At 46.1% G+C, this 22930-nt stretch overlaps 10 protein-coding genes across 15 annotated transcripts in view; 4 read left to right on the forward strand and 6 right to left on the reverse strand.

Moving 5' to 3' along the window:
* Positions 1-6014, reverse strand: part of LOC117897628 (tyrosine-protein kinase Fer) — a 28752-nt gene extending 22738 nt beyond the window's left edge. For 3 of the 5 annotated variants that reach the window (XM_034806602.1, XM_034806601.1, XM_034806598.1), the window contains exons 1-3: positions 5885-6014; positions 3946-4255; positions 1600-1787 (exon numbers count right to left, since the gene is read on the reverse strand). In XM_034806602.1, coding sequence (XP_034662493.1) covers positions 1600-1787; positions 3946-4141 — 384 coding nt within the window. In that variant the 5' untranslated portion in view covers positions 4142-4255; positions 5885-6014. Of the gene's footprint in view, positions 1-1599; positions 1788-3945; positions 4280-5884 lie in introns of those variants that run through there. The other 2 variants (XM_034806599.1, XM_034806600.1) reach the window with 2 other exon arrangements.
* LOC117897636 (two pore potassium channel protein sup-9) lies at positions 542-22875 on the reverse strand. The gene is made up of 7 exons (XM_034806610.1): positions 22461-22875; positions 22235-22390; positions 22111-22172; positions 21651-22051; positions 21320-21594; positions 17412-17414; positions 542-554 (listed from the first exon to the last, which is right to left on the reverse strand). The coding sequence occupies exons 1-5, from the start codon at positions 22639-22641 to the stop codon at positions 21321-21323; spliced, it is 1074 nt and encodes a 357-aa protein (XP_034662501.1). The 5' UTR covers positions 22642-22875; the 3' UTR covers positions 542-554; positions 17412-17414; position 21320.
* On the forward strand, positions 9650-11129 carry LOC117897641 (odorant receptor 85f). The gene is made up of 4 exons (XM_034806617.1): positions 9650-10463; positions 10526-10727; positions 10780-10935; positions 10997-11129. The coding sequence occupies exons 1-4, from the start codon at positions 9694-9696 to the stop codon at positions 11048-11050; spliced, it is 1182 nt and encodes a 393-aa protein (XP_034662508.1). The 5' UTR covers positions 9650-9693; the 3' UTR covers positions 11051-11129.
* On the reverse strand, positions 11063-11506 carry LOC117897639 (protein FMC1 homolog). The gene is made up of 2 exons (XM_034806614.1): positions 11488-11506; positions 11063-11433 (listed from the first exon to the last, which is right to left on the reverse strand). The coding sequence occupies exon 2, from the start codon at positions 11430-11432 to the stop codon at positions 11127-11129; it is 306 nt and encodes a 101-aa protein (XP_034662505.1). The 5' UTR covers position 11433; positions 11488-11506; the 3' UTR covers positions 11063-11126.
* Positions 11826-12553, reverse strand: LOC117897638 (60S ribosomal protein L34). Its single transcript, XM_034806613.1, has 2 exons — positions 12429-12553; positions 11826-12366 (listed from the first exon to the last, which is right to left on the reverse strand). Exons 1-2 carry the CDS (start codon positions 12491-12493, stop codon positions 11919-11921), a joined length of 513 nt encoding a protein of 170 aa, XP_034662504.1. The 5' UTR covers positions 12494-12553; the 3' UTR covers positions 11826-11918.
* LOC117897637 (omega-amidase NIT2) lies at positions 12821-13863 on the forward strand. 2 transcript variants are annotated; one of them, XM_034806611.1, is made up of 2 exons: positions 12821-12912; positions 12969-13863. In XM_034806611.1, the coding sequence occupies exons 1-2, from the start codon at positions 12894-12896 to the stop codon at positions 13799-13801; spliced, it is 852 nt and encodes a 283-aa protein (XP_034662502.1). In that variant the 5' UTR covers positions 12821-12893; the 3' UTR covers positions 13802-13863. The 2 variants fall into 2 exon arrangements, with proteins under 2 accessions (XP_034662502.1, XP_034662503.1); XM_034806612.1 differs by having other exon boundaries at positions 12887-12902.
* LOC117897635 (golgin-45) lies at positions 13802-15393 on the reverse strand. Its single transcript, XM_034806609.1, has 2 exons — positions 14102-15393; positions 13802-14041 (listed from the first exon to the last, which is right to left on the reverse strand). Exons 1-2 carry the CDS (start codon positions 15287-15289, stop codon positions 13892-13894), a joined length of 1338 nt encoding a protein of 445 aa, XP_034662500.1. The 5' UTR covers positions 15290-15393; the 3' UTR covers positions 13802-13891.
* LOC117897640 (BBSome-interacting protein 1) lies at positions 15529-15921 on the forward strand. The gene has a single exon (XM_034806616.1). It carries the CDS (start codon positions 15623-15625, stop codon positions 15857-15859), a length of 237 nt encoding a protein of 78 aa, XP_034662507.1. The 5' UTR covers positions 15529-15622; the 3' UTR covers positions 15860-15921.
* LOC117897632 (LMBR1 domain-containing protein 2 homolog) lies at positions 15954-18271 on the forward strand. The gene is made up of 3 exons (XM_034806605.1): positions 15954-16156; positions 16212-17543; positions 17606-18271. Exons 1-3 carry the CDS (start codon positions 15986-15988, stop codon positions 18200-18202), a joined length of 2100 nt encoding a protein of 699 aa, XP_034662496.1. The 5' UTR covers positions 15954-15985; the 3' UTR covers positions 18203-18271.
* Positions 19005-20868, reverse strand: LOC117897634 (tubulin beta-2 chain). Its single transcript, XM_034806608.1, has 2 exons — positions 20314-20868; positions 19005-20257 (listed from the first exon to the last, which is right to left on the reverse strand). The coding sequence occupies exons 1-2, from the start codon at positions 20704-20706 to the stop codon at positions 19310-19312; spliced, it is 1341 nt and encodes a 446-aa protein (XP_034662499.1). The 5' UTR covers positions 20707-20868; the 3' UTR covers positions 19005-19309.
* Positions 22876-22930: the final 55 nt, after the last annotated feature.

Here is a 22930-nt window from a genome sequence, read left to right on the forward strand (position 1 = left end):
GTGTTGTTGCCAGTGGCATTTTCGATTTTTTGCTGTTGTGTGCAGCAAACTTTGCTTTTTATTCGATTACATTATGGATGATGAAGTGGAAAGAGCAGCGCAGCACCATTGTTGCAAAGAAATAGTCGCAAATGGAACAAGATTTCATCAGATACATTCAACTTTGAACCGGTCATAAACAAATTCGTTCGAGGAGAGTAGAAATCTTCGACGAATTGCTCAAAATTTTAATTGGCATTCTGTGCCTGCCATTAAATTTCGTTTTGGCAAAAACTGCGGCGTAAATATCTTTTTGTTGTGCAGCAGAAAACAAGCAAATAATAGATTGATGGATACAGATAGAGATAAATAAATAAATAATACTAGAGTGTAGAGCCACAGAGCGATGCAACGGCCAGCAAGACTTTTGTTTAGATTTGACAAAGGCCGCAGGAAGATATAAAACAGTAGCCAGCGGCAACGGACCGGACCAGACCAGACCAGAATTCTATGCCAGAATCGCAAACAATTTTTATTGGGTCATCGCCGGGGCCATATTGGCAGCGGCTGTTGGCCTGTTCGCTGTTTGCCACATCGACGGCTACACATCTTTCTGTGTGCAACATGTCGCATGACCACCTTTTTGGCGACTTTGTTGTCTGTCAAATGCTAATTTTGCTGTCAGCACCCGTGAATACAGGAGGACCAGCATACGACCAGAATAGCCCAATTTGTTGACCCTTCGTCATGCTTGTGTTGCTCTCGATGCTCGTTTGTTGTTGTCGTGGCTGCTGTGGTTCTAATGCCATGCCCCATGGGTTAATAAACTTGTTGCCACACACAACACGACACGACTCATAAATAAACACTTCGATTGATTTAGTACGCGGTGGTTTTTGGGGGCTCTAACAAAGGCGTTTGCGGTGTTCGTTCTCCTTTTTGCAAGTGTTGTTTACAAGCCCCTTAAGCCTTAAGCCGCTTAAATACGAGCGTATTCCCCAAGTCGTTCGTTTCTTCTTTTCCGCAGCCACAGCATAATAATATTTATTTTGATTATACAAATACTTAATAATATAAGAACATCGAACAATGGCCGAGCAGCAGCACCAGCCCGAAGAAGACAAACAACAAAAGCCAGCTGTGGGCGTGAGTCCCATAGGTTCATGGATCCGTTCCGAGCCCCGAGCTCCGAGCTCTCATAATCATTATTGCTATTGTTTGTTACTTGTGTTGTTATGGCCGTTCAGTTGTTGACTCTTCAATGGTAATCATAAATTAATTTCTACACTCGAAGAAATCATAAAGAGATTTGGCATTGGCGTAAATGCCCAAAAGCGTGTTTGCCATTTATAAATTCGTGGAAAAAGATTATTACTTTATCTCGAATGATTAAAAGAGCTATTTGCAAAGGAGAAATGTTTTTAATCTTGTTTTACTTCTATCGGTTTTCACTTATCTTATGGTAATCACTTCTATCTCTTGCTATCATTTCCTTATTCCCCCAGTGTACATTTATCTTTAATGAGTTATTTGCACTGCGTTTGGGGTGCGTCTTAAATATGTTTTGGGTACGAGAGTATTGGGGGTACGAGTATTTAAGGTGTTGTCGCAGACACTCACATGATTGAGGCGTGCCGCAATTTTGGCATGCTCCTCCTGGTAGGCCTTGCGCGCCTTTCGCTTGTCCTGTGAGAGATGTGTCAGCTTGTCGCAGACCACCTCCAGCTGCTCGGCATTGAATTTGAACTGTTTGGCCTGTTGGTCCAGCTCATCCATATAGGATCGCCAGGACTTTGTGATGAGGCTGCCTGAAAGTCGAAAATCCAGATCAATTTATTAAGTAAAGAGAAAGCCAAAGCAAAGAGGGAAGCAATGTTGGTTTAATGCATGATAATTAGGCATTTGATTTCAATCGCCAACAGGTTGAATGTGGGCTATCTGGTTGCATTGCATCTCAAATTATACCTACGCAGTAAGTCGATAAACAATATCTTGATTAGGCACACCGTTTTAATGACCGCAAAATCCGAAACGAATCAACAAATTGCACATCCACAGAGCTGTGACTCATGGAAATTGTCTCCATTTACCAGTTGGGGAAATGTTCAGACAATGATTCAGCCCCACTTTTGAGAAAGACTTGAGCTATGCTTAAGGGTTGTTAGCTGAAGCCGTTGCCAAACAAAACGGAAACAAAATAGTTGGCCAAAATCTTTTACGGTTCGTTAAGTTTTATTTGAAACTCAGTTTCGTTGCAATCGGAGCTGTGGAGCGGCTGGCTGGCTGCTCCCAAGACAAGTTCATGGTCAAGGTGAGACGAGAGGCAAATCTGAGAAGTCAGCAGAGAATAAAATACGAGGCAGCTGCTGCTGCTGTTGCAGTCTGTGTGTGAAACTATCAAAATGGTCCAAACTAAATCATTCGCTATGTGGCCATTGTCTGTGTGAGGGAGTGTGCGTGTGTGGTGTGTGCTCGCATCCAGCGGATACGTTTGTTTGGCAATGTAAACAGCAAACAGAAACATTTCCCAGGCCCCCCAAAACTGACACAGACTGGAAATTATAGCAATTATAGTATGAATATCATCCACATACGGAGGGGTGTGTGCTGCTCGTTGTAATAGCAAAGGGGAGCACGGGCAGCACTGGGCCCGGACAGCTGCACTTTGTCGACACTTTGATGAGCTTAGTGCAGTGCACTGCAGTGCAAGTATCTTTGAGATACACAGAACGTTTTGCCAGGGCAATTACCACACAGCACACACATGAGCTGGAGCTGGCGCTGTAGTCCTGTCCGGCTGATGAAGCCACGCAGAGCACGGTAGTTGAAAACAATTTGCTTGTCTGGTGATTATCTCAAATCGCTTGAAATAAAACCTTACGCGTATTATTCACTGGGAAATGTGATCAAGTCACGCGATTGCCTCCGGAAACTTCCCTTTTTCTTGGATGGCAAGACTGCCAAAATTCACACTGTAACCGGAGCACAAACAACAATAGGAAGGGAACTAGATTTTGGCAAGACGCTCGGGAGATATATGTACAATATATGACTGCACAGATGCTTCCTTTTGCAACTTAATGGCATGTGGGCTTTAATAACTCTCTCTGTCTAGGGTCTGTGACTAGTTATTTCTGGTTTGTGTGAAGATTGTACATTTGGCGTCATTCGGCTGGGGACAAGGGACAAGGGGCATTGACTGTCCCTGCAGGGCGCATCATCCACCAGTTTATCGACAACAGCAGATGCAAACATCGAACGACTTTAATGCTCTGACTAATGGGTGATAACTGGTGGTTCCTACAACCGGAGAAACCTCGAAACAATTCTCTGAGTAATCTATATGTCAACAGTTGCAACACACACATACTTAAGCTTCAAAAGAAAAACTCTCTCGCGCATTTTCGAAAGATTAATAAAATGTGCACTTTTGTTTGAACTATATTACCAGATTTGGGGAACAGATGTTAACAATTTCAAAGAGCAGTAATTTCTAGCAATGCATTTTGCGGCTTTGATTTCACAGTTTTTATGGCTTTTGTCACTCTGGTTTTTGGTTTTAAAATATGTTCAAAAGAAAAAGTTCTACAACTCGAATTTGTCTAACATACATGCTGTAGCTTGTTCAGAACTGTTAGCACAACTAAAAAAAAACCCCGTTTCTACCATAAATTAATTAAGACTTTTGTTCCGACATTATCATAACTGGCCGTTCAATCAGTGCCCCACAATGTATGTATGTTCGCGATTTCAAAACAAAACAAAACAATGTAGAACATGAACACAATCCGAGGCTTGGCCTTTTCTTGGAATTGCACTTGCAAAACACTCTTAACATCATTGACCAAACAATTTACTGCTGTCTAGAATGATATCTTATCTATCAAGGACTGCGCGCTACTTATTCTAAATGGAATAGGGATGGGAATGGAAATGTTATTGGGGATGTTTGGGCTTTTATCTTACCTTGCATTTCGTCAGCCCGATCGATTTTTAGTCCCTGTTGGGCCACAGCTGTCAAACTGATTGCGTATTCCTTGTCGCATTTGGCCTTCAACTGGATGGATCTCTTCATGGTCTCCATGAGACGCAATTCGGCATCCTGGCGCACGATCAGCGCCTCGTGTGCGGCCCGACTTTGCAGGGCCGATGAGAAGCCCATTTTGATGGAGTTCTTCTATGTGTTCTCTGCTATATGTGCACGATTTTCGTTAGGGCTCTCTGTGATATAGGAATACCATTCGGATGATTCAGTTTTTTGCGAGCAACGGGGGAGCTAGATGGAAGTGGGGGTAAAGAGCTTCACTTTTATGAAATTGCACAGGCAGAACACCGGAAAAAACACTGAGGGAAACCCGAATCGGGCGGACATATGGCAAACACTTGTTGCATGCCAAAATATATTTATGTATGGTGTGGGGAGGGGGTTTATTTTTCACACGCGTTTTTGACACTTTATTTTGTCCACCCTGGTTAAATTAATTATTTATGCCGCACACACACACACACACGCACACACTCCTTCCTATGTGCTCTGATATGCAGCCAAAAAATAAACTTTCACATGCGTTGATATTTCTTGTTTGCTGTATTTTCGAATTTCTTTATGTAGATATCTCTCTGTGGCCGCGACATTTGCTAATTACACACCGACCCGTCCCGGCTTTTGATTAACGACTTTATTCGAGTCACTGGCAGATACTTTTTTATCCGCTAATTAACGCATTTTCCGCATCTCTTTCTTTGCCGCAACTTAACTCGAGCTCCGTGTGGGGAGATACTTATTGCAAAGTGTAAAATTATATGTGTATGCATTTATTTTGTGGTATTTTGAATGCAACAGTTGTCTTCACTTGAACTTTTCACAAAGTATTTTCCAAGAGCTTAGCTGCGGCGCAGTTGTGGCTGCCGCTGCTGCTGTGTTGAGGCTTTTTTTTTGTTGTTTTTTCAAAGAGGAAAACTTGTTTTTCCCGCTTGCTGTGGGGATAGCAAACAAAAATAAACATTGCCCCAAGAGCTGCCGCGCAAGAGGAGTGGAGGAGCAGCCAGTCGTCAGTCAATAAGGAAACACTGAGGGGCACAAGGTGTGTGCGGCAAGTACGTGTATCTTACAGATACATGGATGCGCCAGAACAACAACTTGATGCATTGTTTGTATGTGCGTGCCCCTCCACTGCACTCCCCATATCGGAGTTGGCCAAGTCGGGTAAAACATAAACGGGTTAGGCAGCAACAACAACAACAGCAACAACCACTAACTGGGGGATCTTCTTCGAGAACCAGAACAGGAACCACCGCACAGCACAACCACACCGTTATATAAATTAAAAATGTAAAAACAAAAAACTTTAGTGCTCCGCTATAAGCAATAACGAAATAAATCTCCAAAACACCCGATCTGATAAGGCGATCTGAATTTGTTTATGGTTTATGGTGCGGCAGTGGGCAAAGGGGGGAACTCTTTTACCGCAGAATCTCTATTTTCTCTTTTCTCTTTGGACTGCGACTGTCACTGCAATTTGCGTAATCAGAGCAAGGTTTTAAACACAATCATGTTTTTATATATAGATCGTTATCGTATCAAAATCTTTATCAAACGTTGACGCCAGGCAACGACGACAAATTCAAATTTCGAAATCGAAAAACTGCGGAAAACTTGAAACCGGTAGGAAAACGAACCGTTAGACTCGAAGCGAATCCCCTAGGATTGAAGATTCATTTTATAATATTTTAAGCTATTATTTGTTTTTGTTGTTATCAAATAGACTGAATATATCAACAGAACAGTTCAATTCGTTTAAAAGCGCCAACCGTCGGGTTTTTGTTGTTTCGCGGCCAAGATATTTGCGTGTTCTTGAATATATTTATATATTTATATTTTTTTTTGTGGGTAATATCAACGTACTTTTCTGAATTCACAATAAATTCTACACTATTTTTCTGGTGTGTCCGACGCGGTCGACATTTTCATTTACGCTCGGTTCAAAAATTATTCATTATTCATGAATGGATTCAATGATTCAATGTGGCGGCAGAAAACATACTGGCTTGTGAATTGGTTTTCATATTGTGAATGGGGAATATTGCCTTATTGTGAACGTGCGCATATAAGGTGCGCAAAATAAGTCACCTTACAAACAGAAATACCCTTGTTAAATTTTCAAATTGTTTTCTTTCCTTAATTTTGTAATTGAATTGGAATTGGTATGTAATAGGAAATAAAGTCGGAAAAGTATTTCATTTTACTTTCGATAATGGCGGGAATATTATAAATACTCTTTTTTATTGGATTGTATACCTTATGATATTTTACAAATTTTTAAAATTGTTTTAGCGGTAGAAACTGGCTTCCATTGTGAATTGGTTTTGTTGTCATATTGTGAATTGGCAATAGTGTCTTATTGTGAACCGAAATATACCGCAGAAATATACCGCCTCATGCTCGAGTGTTGCACGCAATTATGAGTAGAAATATACCACAAGACACATACCGATTCCTAGCTCAATTTTCTTAATTTTGATATTCCATTTAATATTTCTAGCTTGTAGGAGTTCAGAGCACAACAACTTTAATTTTATTCAATTGCTGAATTGATTTCCCACAAGATTTACTAGCTTTCAAGTTTCAAAACTTCCTTATCTTGGATTATTTACAAAAAAAGGTTTGCTATCTCTAGCAACGTTTAGAGGCCTCGGCAGCATGTGGCCGGAGAATGACGCGTGATAGCGGCGTTGACTTTTAAATACCCTGTAAAATTTAAAAAATTGGAACGGCACCGAGTTAGGGATAGCAAGTAAATAGTACATTTACATATGTACATAAATATATATTAAAAATTCTGCTAAATTTCGTTGAGTCTTCCCGCTACTAAATGATATGATATTGTGGTTCTTGCCAAAAAGGAAAAGTCACTCTCGGAGCAGCTCAAATGAGTTTCATTCAAAGGGGATTTGGCGGGGATTTCAAATGTTTGCTGACTTTGACTTTTTGTCAATGAATTTTTGTCTTCTATTCTTCTCTCCCCTGTTTATCTCGGGTCTATTGTAATCCGAGAATTACCAAAATTGCCTTTCCGCACTATTAATTACCAAGGTTCGGCACTTTGCTTTTCGACAGCTGCCAGGATCCAGGATCCGTTGCCATCGCTACCACCCACCCATTAAACAGGAGACAAACACACGTCCGGGAAACAAAAGCAGCTGAAATGTAACCAAAACAAAAAGCTACGAGTATGATAAATGTTATGCGTAGATCTACCCCTTGTCCAACTCACCCCTGCACAACCCATCAGAAATTTCCATTACACTTTACCCCATTTCGAGTCCTGCCTGGGTCAGGATAAAGGATAAATGTGGAAATGCATTTGCCCATCAAGTGCAGGCGGGCCAATAAATTCATTAATAAATGGAAAAGTGAAAAGCGCAGCAACTTTACGTGTTCCCCTCCGCCTCCTGCTGCTGCTTGTGTTCTTTGTTATCCTTGTGGTCTGGGGTGCCGGGTGCTGGGTCCTGGACTCCGCATAATGCCTTTGAAAAGTTCTGCAATGTCAGGCAGGCGCCACTCGCTTTACTGTCCATTCCCCCGATGGAGCCCATTCCCACTACTTGAATAATGGATATTGAAATCGCATCGAGTTTAAAGGGGAGTGTGAGAAATTGTACTTTATACCGATTAATGCTGCCGTGTTGGAGGACAAAACCCCTGACCATTGATTTGATTGCCGGGCAAATGGTCCTCTTCCTGTGAGGCTGCCAGCCAGACACCGCCCATCCCCAGTCCATCGGCAGCCTGTTGCCCACGTCCGACGCTGGTCGCTCCTTTGTTCTGCCAGCCATTCATCTCGGTTGCTCTTGTTTGCATTCTGTGTTTTCTTTTGGGTTTTAGGGTGTTTGCCATTGTCTATCGTATGCACCGGCAATGGGACTTGGACCCATAAACCCATATTTTAGTTGGAGCCAGACGAAAAAGAAAAAAAATCAAGGCGCCTCAGCATCATAAAGTATTTAGTGCTACAGAGATACCGGGATACCGGACACCCGGCACGTTTCCCACAGCCAAACATGTGCACTCTGATGACTGATGACAATATTCCTATTTTATTTGCGGATATCCCCATAAAGATGAACCGAAGGAGGAACTTAACCGCCGTCTGTCACTGGTAATTGGGCCAACTATAAGTAGAAGAGCGTCCCAAATATCTGCGTCTAATTTAAGAACTTAAAGTGACGCATCTACGCGGGACATAAATCTCTTGAAATGAGCCGTAAATGTTTTCGGGGATAGCAGAACGCACTCAAAATGTTGCAATTTCAATTTCAATACTCTCTCGATCCATGGAGAGCTCTACTCTCCCTAGCATCGGTTTTGAATGGAGACCAATTGAAACTAATGAATAAATTACCCATGCACAGTGTAAGACAGTGGAAAATTGATGAGAGAAGTTCAAAATGGGGCTGAACTTATATCGTATTATTTCTGGTGTGTGACCGAGTGGTTCGGTTTGGTAATGGGAACTTGACAAACAATAGATGACCGACTTCAGAGAGGTTGTGCAATAGTGTGACAGCAATAAATTGACTCGGTTGATGGGCCAGAATTAAGTAACAAAATCAAAACAAAACAATTTTCAAGTGAATGAGAAATCCCCCATAAAAGTTAGAGAAATCTAACTACCCATCTGACATGGCAGACACCTTGCAGTGTTCCCCCCAGACGAGAGGCAACAAATTTCTGGACTGCTTAGCATTCCACTCGGGTACTAGGTTGTGCCGGGAGGGGGGGGGAGCGCTGTAGGAACTCCCATGCCAATTTGTTGTTGTGTGCAAGAATTTCATTTATGTTCACAGCAACAAAGCAACGGTAAATACACCCAAGAGAGAACTAAGGCGGTGGAGGAGGAGGAGCTGCACATTTATGGAAATTATTAAGTGCAAGCAATGACCAAGTGGTTTCTCTTCTCTCTCTCTCTCTCTCTGTCTTTTTCCCATTTTGCTTTTCAAACAGCTTGAATGCATTTCTTGTGCGTAGATATTTTTATGGGCAATTGCGGGAATGACAACAGCAAACAGGCTGCCAGCAAAGATATTGTAATTACATTAAACTCTTTCTCGGACTTATGTGGAGGGTTTCTACCATGTAATTGTCACCTCAACGTCTGACTAGCTACGAAAGTTCAAAGAACAAACGATTAGGCAGTGACAAAAGGTGTTAAGCCGCAAGGCATTCCCCAACCAAAGACCTTGGTTAGGATTCTAGCCCAATAAAACGAACGACCCATGAAGCACTTTCACGAAACCATACATAGTACGTGTATAACCTCATTTGGCCTTGGAAATTGCATCTTTGATTCTGCGTATCTCTCAATTGATCTTAATTAATGTTCATTTTAATTCGTACGCCTCTCTTTTTATGGTCTGATCTTTGTAATGCAGCACAAATTTACACAATTTTGTGTCGGTTTCCGCTCGCATTCCTTGAAGCAATCATTGGGTGTTTTTGTGGTGAAACTTTACATGAATAATTGATACATTTTGACGCTTCTAATAATTGTCAGGCGGCACGTAATCCTTTCCATCAATAGCGGCAGGTGTGCTGAAATCCTTTAGTGGAAACCACATCAAAAGGCAAACCCGTAACCGCAAGCTATTCCCTCAGTATCCAGGTCCTATAAATACTGCCTCAATGGTCAATGGAGAACTCAGAACACTTTCGAAATGAAATCCGAGCAACGCAGCTACGAAAACTTTGCCGCTGTGCCCAGCACCGTCTTTCGACTCATGGGCTACAATGTGTTGGACGCTCCCGATGAGACGCGCACTCGGAGGCTGGTGATGTGGATCTACCGCTGGATATGCACCTCCAGCCACGTCGTCTGCGTGGCATTCATGATATTCCGCATGTTGGAAATGACGACCATAGACAGCGTCTCGCTGATCATACGCTACGCGACTCTGGTCACGTACGTCATCAATTCGGACACCAAGCACGCCACCGCCATGCAGCGGGACTCCATCCAGAGCCTCAATAGGAAACTGGCGGACTTGTATCCGAAAAGTGCGCTCCAGAGAGCCTATTATCGGGTGAATGAACACTACTGGTCTCGATCATTTCTGGCCATGATCTTCTTCTACATTGGCTCCTCGATTATGGTCGTCATTGGTCCCATTCTGCAGTCGATCCTCGCCTATTTCACACAGCAGCAGTTTACGTATCAGCATTGCTATCCATATTTCATATACAATCCCGAACAACAGCCGATCTGGATCTATGTGGGCATCTATGCCCTGGAGTGGCTTCACAGCACCCACATGGTGGTCTCCAACATAGCCACAGACCTCTGGCTGCTGTGCTTTCAAGTGCAGATCTGCATGCACTTCAGTTGCATGATTCGGTCCTTGGAGGATTACCAACCCAATCTGACGCACGAGAGAGATGATAAACACTTCCTGGCGCAGATGGTGAACAAGCACGAATACCTGGTTCTGTGAGTGACATAAAGTTGTACTGAAAATAATGTCAACTATCGGGTTTTTTGTACTCCATTAGACTTCAGAACGATCTCAATGGCATTTTTGGTGGGTCGCTGCTGTTGAGTCTCATTACAACCGCCGCAGTGCTGTGCACGGTCTCCGTGTACGTACTTATACAGGGCCTAAACTTGGAGGGGATTACATATGTGGTTTTCATTGGCACTTCATGCATGCAGCTGTTCCTGGTTTGTAATCATGGTCAGCAGGTTCTCGATCTGGTATGTATGTCTTTTCATAGATGTGGGTTCCAACTGATGGGCTCTTCCTTAGAGCGCAGACATTGGCCACGCCGCGTACAACCACAACTGGCACAATGCCTCGATAGCCTACAAGAAGTATCTGCTGATTATTATTATTCGGGCCCAAAAGCCAGTTGAACTGAGCGCCATGGGGTATATGCCGATATCTCGCGACACCTTCAAGCAGGCAAGTACAGTCCGAAAGACACTTGGGGGCCTCATTCAATTCCATTTCCTTTCTGTTGCAGATGATGAGCGTGACTTACCGCGGTCTTGCCATGATTCGTCAAATGATCGAGTAGAAAGGGAACATATATTCTTTAAACATTAATCAGTTTTAATCGCACTACACACTATAGAAATTTCCAGTCACCAGCCTCACTTGGGATCTGTGGGCAACTTGAAGCCCACCAGATCGGCTGTATCCTTCACGGACCGCTCTCCACGTCCATGGAACTCGTGGTACAGCTCAGTATAGTTGCGCAGGCTGCTCAAGTAAGTGAGATATGTTTGGCCCAAGAAGACTGCCTCGTTGCGAGCCTTGCAGTGCTGCTGGTCCGTCGTCTCGTACTTCTTGTATTGCGCCAGTATGTAGCGGGCGGCCAAGGAGTCCTTAATGCAGCCATTTGGCGACGCCTTGCGTAGCTCGTGCAGCAGGGAGCGTAGCACTTTGGTTCCCGACATCCTGCCACAAAAATATATAGTTAAATTTGATAAAAACAAAACACAAATTTATTACGTGAATGTGATGTTTATCGAAAATGTAAGAGCTATCGTAGCCGCACAGCTGCTCTTTCTATCGAATTGCGATAGATCGATGGCGATGGCTATCGCATCAGAATCAGCTGTATTTCTTTCGGTAATAATTCATATTGTTGAAATGCTCCTCAGTACCCCCTAAAAACATCAATACCTATCACACAGATAATAATAAACATAATCTGCCTCACACAGCTTGTCGATTCAAACTCTAAATAGAGTGGTTTTGGATACCAACATCAACCATAGTCGATTTTGCTTTAATGATATTTATAGCCGCACTCCCTAGAACCAATCGACAAGATTCTGCATTTTAACTGTCTCCATTGTTTGGTCCTTCTTGGAAAAACAATTTATTTATCAATTTCTTATTTTGCAGTTAACCGAACTTGTCCCATGTCCGCGTTGTGTTTACTTCCTTGGCTTGCCAACAGCAGGCTTCTGTCCGGGCTTCTTGCCGGCAGCGCCCTTAGCGCCAGCGGCTCCCTTGGGTCCCGTGGATTTGGCACCGGCCTTGCCGGCTCCTGGCTTCGTGGGCTTGCCAGTGGGCTTCTTCTTCTGCTCCACCTTGGGGGCCTTGACTGGCTTCACCAATGCCTCGCGCTGGCTCTTCAGGGCCTTGACGATCTTCTGCTCCTCGATGAGGAAGGCGCGAACGATGCGCTCGCGCAGGCAGCCGTGGCAGAGAACGCCTCCGTACGTGCGGGCGACGGTCTTCAAGCGCTTGGACATGCGTGGGCGCTCGCTAGGGCGAGAGGGCGTGATGCCCTTAAGCTTCTCCTTGCACTGGCCGCAACGGGGCACAGTCTTGTTCTTCTTAACATACTGGTACACCAGACGACCGCCAGGAGTGCGCACACTGAAATGATGAGCAAGAAATGTTATAATTCAGCTTCAATGTGGTTATGCTGTGATAATTACATGCGCCTCTTGTTGGAGCGTGTGTTGTACGACAGGCGTCTTCTCAGCGTCAGGCGTTGGACCATGTTGTTGTTGTTTCTGCTGCAGACCAGAAGATTGCGTGAAAAGTGAATGCAAAAGCAGAGAAATACATTATTAGTTTGTTGTGTCACTACTCGGGGCAGATGTGCAGCTGGTTTATGTTGAATATTTCATGCAGCTATTGCCAATTTGCGAATATTCTTTGAACAATTTGTTAAAAGACACGTGCGTACCTTTGAGAGACAAGAAAGAAAGAAAGGTGGCAACACTGCGGACCTAGGACTTGAAGTTGGGTGCGCCACTATCGACTAGTGTTGAAGAATCATCAATGACATCGATGTTTCACCATTTGTGTCGATAGTTAATGTCCAATTGTTTATTTTGTTGTGGTGTAAAAATTGTTATCAAACCGCAACAGAGATAACAAATTTTATAGAGGCCAATATGAGCAAAGTAAGCAACAGTAAGTAGATATCGTACTTAAACTGACTACTAATGAAAGCAATAACCACACTGTAGTCATGCGTCTGGCGCTGTTGCAGCTGAAGGGCTCCAAGGACAAAACGGTCAACGTCCAAAATGCTGTAAGCAAAATAGAAGCGGTCGTCAAGGAGCACCAGCCCCGCCTGATCACGCTGCCCGAGTGCTTCAACGCTCCGTATGGCACCAAATACTTCCGCGAGTACTCCGAAACCATACCGGATGGCTACACCTCGCAGCAGCTCTCGAATCTCGCCAAGAAACATCAGGTGTACATTGTGGGTGGCACCATACCGGAGCTGGGAGAGAACGATGCCATCTACAATACGTGCACGGTGTGGTCGCCCAGCGGTGATCTGATAGCCAAGCATCGGAAGATGCATCTCTTCGACATCGATGTGAAGGGCGGCATTCGGTTCAAGGAGTCCGAGACACTCTCGGCGGGCAATGACTTCACCACCATCGATGTGGATGGCCACAAGATTGGCATTGGCATCTGCTATGACATTCGCTTCGAGGAGATGGCGCGTCTCTATCGGAACGAGGGCTGTGAGATGATCATCTATCCGGCCGCCTTCAATATGACCACTGGACCCCTGCACTGGGAGCTGCTTCAGCGTTCCCGAGCCAACGACAATCAACTCTTTGTGGTAACCACATCCCCGGCTAGAGATTCGAGTGCTGAATACGTAGCCTATGGCCATTCGATGATTGTTGACCCTTGGGCCAAGATCCAGAAGAGTGCCGGCGAAGGGGAGGAGACTGTGGTGGCCGATATTGACTTCTCGCTGGTGGAGCAAGTGCGTCAGCAGATTCCCGTGTTCAGCCAACGTCGCCTGGATCTGTACGCCACCGCAAGGCATGGCCAATAATGCATTTAATATTTGTTGATTGTTATTGTTTATAAAATTGAATAGAACTTAATTATTTTTCACATTAATTTCTTACGATTCACTAACATATTATTGCTTTTGGTCCGACTGTTGAGCACTGTCGGCCGGAGGAGCCTCCGCTGAAGCTGAACGCACATAATGGGGTCGCTGGGCTTGGTCGAACAAAGCGCGAATGGCCTCATCGGTGGCCATCAGTGGCTGACTAATGAACTCCAATGCCTAAAGGAATATTACAGACATTATTAGCATTCGTTTTTTATGATAAAATCCGAAACCTACCCGAACTGCATACTTTTCCGCCTCACAGAGCGGACTCGTGCTGGCGCTGGACAGCTTGAGCGTCTCCTCGGGAATGCCCACTCCCGTGTGGAGCACCATTCGCTGTAGAATGTTCAAATTCTCGGCACTCAGACTGATCACATCGGTAGCGGGCAGATTGAGGTAACGAATTTTGGCCAAAAACTTCAGTTGCTTCAGCATGTCCAGCTGGATCTCGCGTATCTGGTGTGTGGCATGCAGCAATTGCTTGGTGGACTCGTTCAGCATCTGGTTCTTCTGCGTGAGATCGGCCTTCCAGCGCGCCAGCTCTTCGACCATAACACTGCTGGCCAGAAACTTGGAGCGCCACACCTCGCATTGCCCTGCGAGAAACTCAATTTGTTCGGTATGCGTCGTCAGATTGTTTGCCGTGTCCAGCAGGGCTCGAGCCAGCTGCAGCTTGTCTTCGGTCAGCAGATTGACGCGAGTCTGCAGATCCTCACCCACAGACGCCACCAGCAGATTCTTCAGTTCGCTGTTGACCTGCGTTTGGAATTTGTATTGGGCCTGGAAGTAGTCACGTTCCTCCCTCATTTTCGAGAGCTGCTCCTTCAGGCTGTCCAACTCCTCGCTGCTGGCATCTTTATTGTCTTTCGCTTTGGGCTCAGTGTCCAGTTCTTGGATGCGCAGCGTGGACACTTGATCCACGAGTACACCGATGTCCAGATTGTTTTTGTCACGATGAATTTTATGCTTCGCCGCTGGTGCAGCAGTCATTGGGTTCACTGCGCCCGGATATGGCTCATAAGGCACGAATTTCGGTGGTTTAGTCTTTTTGTGTTCCGGCAGGGGTTCGTGGTGCGGATGGACTAGCCGCGGCTTCAGCTGCACCAGCTCTCCCTTGGGCAGGACCGGGGCTAGGCTTCGGGTAACAATTTCGGGGCGTCTATAGAGCGTATGCAGGCCCGGCAGCGGCAAATGGGAGGCATGGCCACTGCCTGAGGATGTTTTCCTACCCATCGCTGCCTCCTGGGCAACTGTGCTGTCCTTTCGCGACAACTGTGGTCGCCTGACCTTAATGTCCACATCAGAGCTTGTTGCATTTTCCACTTTTGTTGGTGCGGTCTGTTCTGGCTGCTCCATCCCGTCCCCGCTGGTGCGGCAGTCCGGGGTCTTGTCGACATTGATAACTGTGTTGTCCGCATTCATTTATTGACGATTTTGGCAGTGCCCCCTCCCTGTATTGGCTAGAATATTCGGAATTTCTCTTCTGGGTTTGCCAGCAAAACAAAAATCGAACAATAACAATGGCAGAGTGGCCAGCGCGTCTCAAAATTTGAAGAGTGTTAAAAGAGGTAAGCCGTTTACGGTATAGTTTTTTGGTATATTTTACCGATTACGCCGCGGTCACACTGGTTTAAATAAAAACAAATAAATAAAATAAAAAATAAAAAGCAAATTGAACGGCCAAAGTGTCTTAGCTGGAGCTCCTACCAAGTGTCAGCGATTGGGATTGGGTAACATCACATCCCATCCGCTAGCATGTCCGAAGTGGAGTCCGAGCTGCTTAGAAAAGTCAATGAGAAAATCGATCTGATTGAGCCCACAACCGGAAAACTGTTTTTCGAGCACAAAACAGAGCTGGTTTTCTGTAGGCCGCACCTGATGCCACTAAAGACGCAGGCGCTGGAACGGCTGGAGGAAATGCATCGCGAAACTGCGCGACAATTGCAAAAAAAGCGAAACAACAAGAACATCACCGAGCCCCACAAGGAATAGTCGCTGTCATAAGAGCGAGCGGCCCGAAATGAATTAGTTCTTATATTTAGTCATCAATCACAGCACACACAAACACACACCACACGCACTCACGTAAAGCACAAATTTGTTGTTGATTTTGTTATCATGGCCTATCTGCTGACATTCGGCATTATTGCGGCCCTTTTTCTGGCCAGCATCTCGCTGTATCGCTATGGCAACATACCACGTCAGCACATCCTGGTCACTCTGTCAGTGCTGACAGCCTGGTGTTTCTCGTTTCTGATTGTCTTCACCATACCGCTGGACGTGACTTCGGTGAGTATTGGACATATGACCAACCCATATGGTTGATAAAAACTCGCCATTGCAGACACTCTACCGGCAATGCCTGGCGGAACACAAGCTGGCTCTGGACGCAGCAGACAATACCAGCACAACGGCGCCGGCCAATGTAACCCCACCGCCCGAATGCCAGGAACCGTGGGGAATGGTGCCCGAGTCGGTGTACCCCAATTTGTGGCGCATCATCTACTGGAGTTCGCAGTTCCTCACCTGGTTGATTATGCCATTGATGCAGTCGTACCTCAAGGCTGGTGACTTTACAATCAAAGGCAAACTGAAGTCGGCGCTCATCGAGAATGCCATCTACTATGGCTCCTATTTGTTTATCTGCGGCGTCCTGCTCATCTACATTGCAGTCAAGGGCGTGCCTCTGGACTGGCAGAAGCTAAAGGCAATTGCCTCGTCGGCCTCGAACACCTGGGGCCTGTTCCTGCTTATCCTGTTGCTGGGCTACGCCCTGGTGGAGGTTCCACGCTCGCTGTGGAACAACGCCAAGCCGGGATTCACTTTGCAATACGCCTACTTCAAGGCAGCCAAACTCAGCACGGACAAGGCGGAGGCCGAGGAGCATGTGGATGACATACTAGAGTCGCTGCAGTGCATCAGTCGGGTGGTGCCCAACAACCATGAGCTGCGTCCCTGCGTGGAGACCATCATGCGGAAGGTTCCAATCGAACTGCAGGAGCGGGCCAGCAGGAATTTCTCCCGCACTGGAGGCAGCGGCATGGGAGCGACTAGCTCCACCATTTTGCCCTCGGAAAAGGCTCTGGTACGCATCCACAAGCAGGTGATCAAATCCCTGCAGACGCTGCAGCGCACTGAGGCGCTGTGGAGTGTGCAGGTGAAGACAGTCCTTCATCTGGAGGATGTGGACAGGAACATTCACTCAGCCGAGCGGCGCTTCAAGTCGGAATTTCCGCGACAACGCACACAGCTGGAGAGGATATGCTACAGTGCCACATTGCAGTGGTATTGGGAGTGTCTACTGAAGGCGCCGTTCCTCAAGACTCTTTGTGTGGTCACTGCCACCATGTCCGCCATGGTGGTGTGGAGTGAACTGACCTTCTTCAGCCGCAAGCCAGTGCTCTCCATATTCGCCAATGTAATCTATTTGGCGAAGGAAAGCTACGATTTCTTTACCATTGAAGTATTCTCCATGGTGGTTCTGTGCTACTTCTTCTACTGCACCTATTCCACCATTCTGCGCATTCGCTTCCTGAATCTGTACTATCTGGCGCCCCACCACCAGACCAATGAGCACAGCCTCATCTTCAGTGGCATGCTCCTGTGTCGCCTCACGCCGCCAATGTGTCTCAATTTCCTGGGCCTAATACACATGGATTCTCACATTATACCCGAGGTGAGTGCGATATGTCCATTGAAATGAGTAAAACCTAAACTTTTGACTACTTTTCGTGACAGCGAATGATGGAAACATATTACACTCGAATCATGGGGCACATGGACGTCATTGGCATCATCTCGAACGGCTTCAACATCTACTTTCCCATGTGCATGCTGGCCTTCTGTCTCTCCACGTGGTTCAGCCTGGGCAGTCGGGCGCTGAACGCCTTGGGCTTTCAGCAATTCCTGCAGAACGAAACAATTGCCACGGAGCTGGTGCAGGAGGGCAAGGATCTAATTGCACGCGAAAAGCGGAGGCGACAGCGCGCCGAGGAGGCCATGGCCAGGCGCCGTGACTTCAATCGACCCGATCCGACCGTGGCCAGTAATGATTACATGAACAAGTATCGGCCAGGTGCGGGAGCTCTGGCCAGCAGTCGCACCCCAGCCGACGGACTACTGCGCGACGGTGACGGCAGCTTTGACTATGCTGCAGTGGCCTCATCCTCAGCACTGGGCGTTCCCCGTTCCCTGTCGGAGGAGATCAATGACCGCTTTGGCGTGAGCACCCAAGTGGGATTCAGGGGCACCAATGAGTTGGACCAGGACTACGAGGCGGAGCACGAACGCCGCATTGTGGGGCCCCCGCCACGAGGTCTCTTCGATGATGTTTAGGCAAAGCAATGGCTTAATTTAATTTAATGTATCTCAATGTCTGCAATGTTCCATAAATAGTTTCGTTGACGCTTAAGTATTGTCTGCCGCTGCTGCCGATGCTGCTGCTGCTGTTCCTCTCACTGGCACCGCACCATGCACGCCATTTAATGAATTAAAGGCTAAAAACAAAATTATATTGCTATAAATACGCAACGATTTGTGAAGTTACGTTTACCTTTTATGATGTCGATATTTCTGAGTCGTCGCCATCTTCGCTTTCCTGTGAGCTGCTTTCCTCTTTTGGTTTCGTGTCCGAGGGGGATGGCTTTGATTTCTTTTGTAGCATTGATATGGGATGTGGAGTGTTACGCTTGCGACCACGCATACAGGCAGCTCGAGAGGTCGGAGGAGTCTGTAAAGTATGCATACCCAAGCCGAATTTTCAAGAAAAGTTGTCAGGAAAGAGTAAATTTTATTTTTCACACGTCTCCCAGATCTTTTTTTTTTTTTTGATATTTAATCGCTACAGCGAAATTGGTTGGTCGCAGAGATGAGTCCGCATTGACCAGGTACTTCAGTTTTGTGTTGAATATTATAAAAAGTTACTGAAAATTTTGAGCTCAAAAAAGAGTTGTTTGCCGAACGAACACTAGAATTAGAATGGTCTCCCAGATCTGTGCGACAAACAAAATGTAATCAAAAACTGACAGTTTTATGCGCAGCACCCTCAACCAGATTTATTATTTATGTGTTTCTAACAATTGAAGCAATAATGTCACTGGGTTTAGACAGCAAATGCAATCCGAAAATAAAAGAAAAGTGTTGAATATAAGAGTAAGTGTCTGAAGCAGAGTCAATGTATAATAAAAGAAGAGAGAATGTTTTTGGGCTTGAGTAGGTGTGAGGTGTAAAGTGTGAGGTGTGATGGTTAGACCCAACCAGAGTAGCGCTTGTGTAACATTTTAGTGTACAATCTGGCGAGGCATCAAGTGTGCAACAAGAGCAGCAAGTCATTTGTGTTGCATTCGAATTGATTGATCGATATGATATGTGTGTGAATTGATTGATTGATATGATTATGTGTAAATTCCGGAGGTGAGTGCAAAGTGTGTGATTGAAGCGGACTTATTCATCGCCGCCACCCTCCTCGTCTTCGTCGAACTCGCCCTCTTCGTCAGCAGTAGCCTCCTGGTACTGCTGGTACTCCGACACCAGATCGTTCATGTTGCTCTCCGCTTCGGTGAACTCCATTTCATCCATGCCCTCGCCAGTGTACCAATGCAAGAAGGCCTTGCGCCGGAACATGGCTGTGAACTGCTCGGAGACGCGCTTGAACAGCTCCTGGATGGCCGTTGAGTTGCCAATGAATGTGGCAGACATCTTGAGACCTCGAGGCGGTATATCGCACACTGCCGTCTTGCAGTTATTGGGTATCCACTCGACGAAGAAGCTGCTGTTCTTGTTCTGTATATTCAGCATCTGCTCGTCCACCTCCTTCATGGACATGCGACCGCGGAAGATGGCGGCCACTGTCAGGTAGCGACCGTGACGCGGATCGCAGGCGGCCATCATGTTCTTAGCATCGAACATTTGCTGTGTGAGCTCTGGCACGGTGAGGGCGCGGTACTGTTGCGATCCTCTCGAGGTCAACGGAGCAAAGCCCGGCATGAAGAAGTGCAGTCGGGGGAACGGCACCATGTTCACTGCCAGCTTGCGCAGATCGGCATTCAGCTGGCCGGGAAAACGAAGACATGTAGTCACCCCGGACATGGTGGCCGACACCAAGTGGTTCAGATCTCCATAAGTGGGGGTCGTCAGCTTCAATGTGCGAAAGCAGATGTCGTACAGCGCCTCGTTGTCGATGCAGTACGTCTCATCGGTGTTCTCCACAAGCTGATGCACACTTAGGGTGGCATTGTAGGGCTCCACCACAGTGTCGGACACTTTGGGCGATGGCACCACCGAGAAGGTGTTCATGATACGGTCGGGATACTCCTCGCGAATCTTGGAGATCAGCAGCGTACCCATGCCGGAGCCGGTGCCTCCACCCAGCGAGTGAGTCAGCTGGAAACCCTGTAGGAGAATTGGTTTTATTTATTTTACACAACCCATTGGGGGATTTGACTTACCTGCAGACAGTCACAGCCCTCAGACTCCTTGCGCACCACATCCAGCACCGAGTCCACCAGCTCAGCTCCTTCCGTGTAGTGTCCCTTGGCCCAGTTGTTGCCCGCCCCAGACTGCCCAAAGACAAAGTTGTCGGGGCGGAAGATCTGGCCAAATGCCCCTGAGCGCACCGAGTCCATGGTGCCGGGCTCCAGATCCACCAGAATGGCTCGCGGCACATACTTCGCTCCTGTGGCCTCGTTGTAGTACACATTGATTCGCTCTAGCTGCAAATCACTGTCGCCGTAGTACGTGCCAGTAGCGTCGATGCAGTGCTCGTCCGAGATCACCTCCCAGAACTTTCCCCCAATCTGGTTGCCGCACTGGCCCGCCTGGATGTGTACAATTTCGCGCATTTTGGTTTCGAATTAACAAACAGTTGACAGCACAAAAAACAAAAGAAAAAATAAAATTTATTTCAGACAAATGAAATTATCAACTTTTCTTGAATACGACCAGCGACCGAATAAATTTTTGTGTATAATTTTCAACGTGTGTTGTCACTGACTCAAACGTACACTGAATGAGACTAAAGCCTAGCGGGAGCCCAGAAATTGGAATGCTCGACTACTTTGTTCACACATTCTCGAATTTACACATTTACACACATTCTCGAAATTGATTGGCAAAAGGAGTTTGAGTAATATTTTTTAATAATACTTTGATTTCACAGTTAAAATTTGTGTGTTTGTTTGAGATGTATGAAGTGTGAGGGCGAGTGGGTGGCCAAAAGAGGCCACATCCTCGCCCTCGTAGGTGATGTGATTGATATTGGCATGATTTGTCGGAGGTTCCTCCATTGTATATGTAGGTGTGGTGTATATGGTGGTTCGCGTAACAACCAACAATTAAATGCGGCGGTTGGGTCTCTCTCTACATGATTGCAACTACGTTTTTGGCGGACCCTCTCTTAGGGGGTTTTGAGCTTCCTTTGGCGTTAGTTCCTACTCCAAGTTGATCCAAGTTGGCCTCAAATGGATGCGCGATGCAGGCACTGTGTGCTTTGTATAATGTCTGTGGGCTGAAAGTCCGGGTCGATGAACTGCTCGTGGTTGAGGCAGCGCGTTCCGCCCATGCAAGTGCAGGAGCAGAGCGAGGCTGTCTCATCGTTCTCGGTTGTATAATTGTGTTCCAACAATTTGCCGTTCATGTTGTATGTGGTCTCGTCATCGAAAGTAACTGGCTGCGCATTTCCCGCCAAGTTTTGAGCATCTTGCTCATCCCGTTTGGCATCTTCCGCTTGCCTGAAATACACAACACATTTAAGTTTGATTGATTCGACTTAGAGAAAACGACTTACATTGTCATGAAACGCAAGACGAGCAGATTAATGCTGGCTGCAACTACGGCCAGGCCGAAGAGAATGAATACCAAGCTCAAGGCAACATATCCCGGCTTGTTGGTCAGAGCCTGATCGTTCTGCAGTGCCACATAGTCGCCAAATCCGATTGTGGTCAATGTCACAAAGCAATAGTAGAAGCTGTCGAAGTAGCTCCAGCCCTCGTATCGCGAAAATACAGCTGCTCCCGTGGTAATGATGGCAGACGAGAGCATTCCGGTGGCCAGCATAAGATTCATCTCGGTGGCTTCTGTACATCGGGCACCACTTGCCCGCTTGGCCCGTCGTATAATAACCGATGCGAACTTATTCAGACGTTCACCAATCGACTGGAACATGACCAGTCCCAAAGGAATGCCAACCTATTCAGGGAAAGCTTGATTAATTACGAATGAGCAAGGGTACGGGTGTAACGACTCACCATTGCGTACCCCATGCAAAATGCCTTCCCCGGAATGGTGACTGGCGTTGAATGACCGTATCCTAAGTAAAGCATTAGATTAGTACTTCTTCTTTAGATACATTTTAGATAATGACGGACTTACCTATCATGGCTAAGACAACGGTGCTGAAGTAGAAGGCGCCAGCAAACTTCCATTGCGGTCCTGCTTTGTGCGGTTTGTTCTCGATAATCACGATCTCCATCACACGAAAGTCTTCGTCACTCACATTGTACTTTTTCACAAAATTGTTCTTTACGGCTGGAAAACATAGATATATTAATATTAGATATACATTTTAAGTGTGGTTGTAGGAAGTGTCAGTAAATACCTTGCAGGAACTCCCAACGCTTTGCTTCCGTTGGCGATTCCAGCGAATCGAAAACAGCGGCTCCGATCAACAAGTACGTAAAGGTGCATACCACCAGCGACAAGGTTCTCACATTCTGACGCTTCATTATGCAATCAGGAATAAACTCAAAGGCCGAATCTCGATACAATTCAATTAGCATTAATGTTGCGTCCGCTGTTTTCGTTGCAGCTGCACAAAATCGATAATTGCCATGCAAAACAAGCACAGCCCCCACAAATTTGTTGCGCGCGCTTCAGGCTGCAGTATTACGCTGTGCGGGTCGTAATATTGGCCACATCCATCAGCAAATTGAAACTTTAAACAACAATTTCTGCCCACGAGGGGCAATTTTCATCTAATTTGAATACCGTTATTACAAGAACAAATGTGAGGATTCCCTATGACTATCGGGGATAACCGATAACAGCTCAACAACACTCGTTTCGCGA

This window comes from Drosophila subobscura, chromosome O (assembly GCF_008121235.1).
Source record: "Drosophila subobscura isolate 14011-0131.10 chromosome O, UCBerk_Dsub_1.0, whole genome shotgun sequence".
NCBI lineage: Eukaryota > Metazoa > Arthropoda > Insecta > Diptera > Drosophilidae > Drosophila > Drosophila subobscura.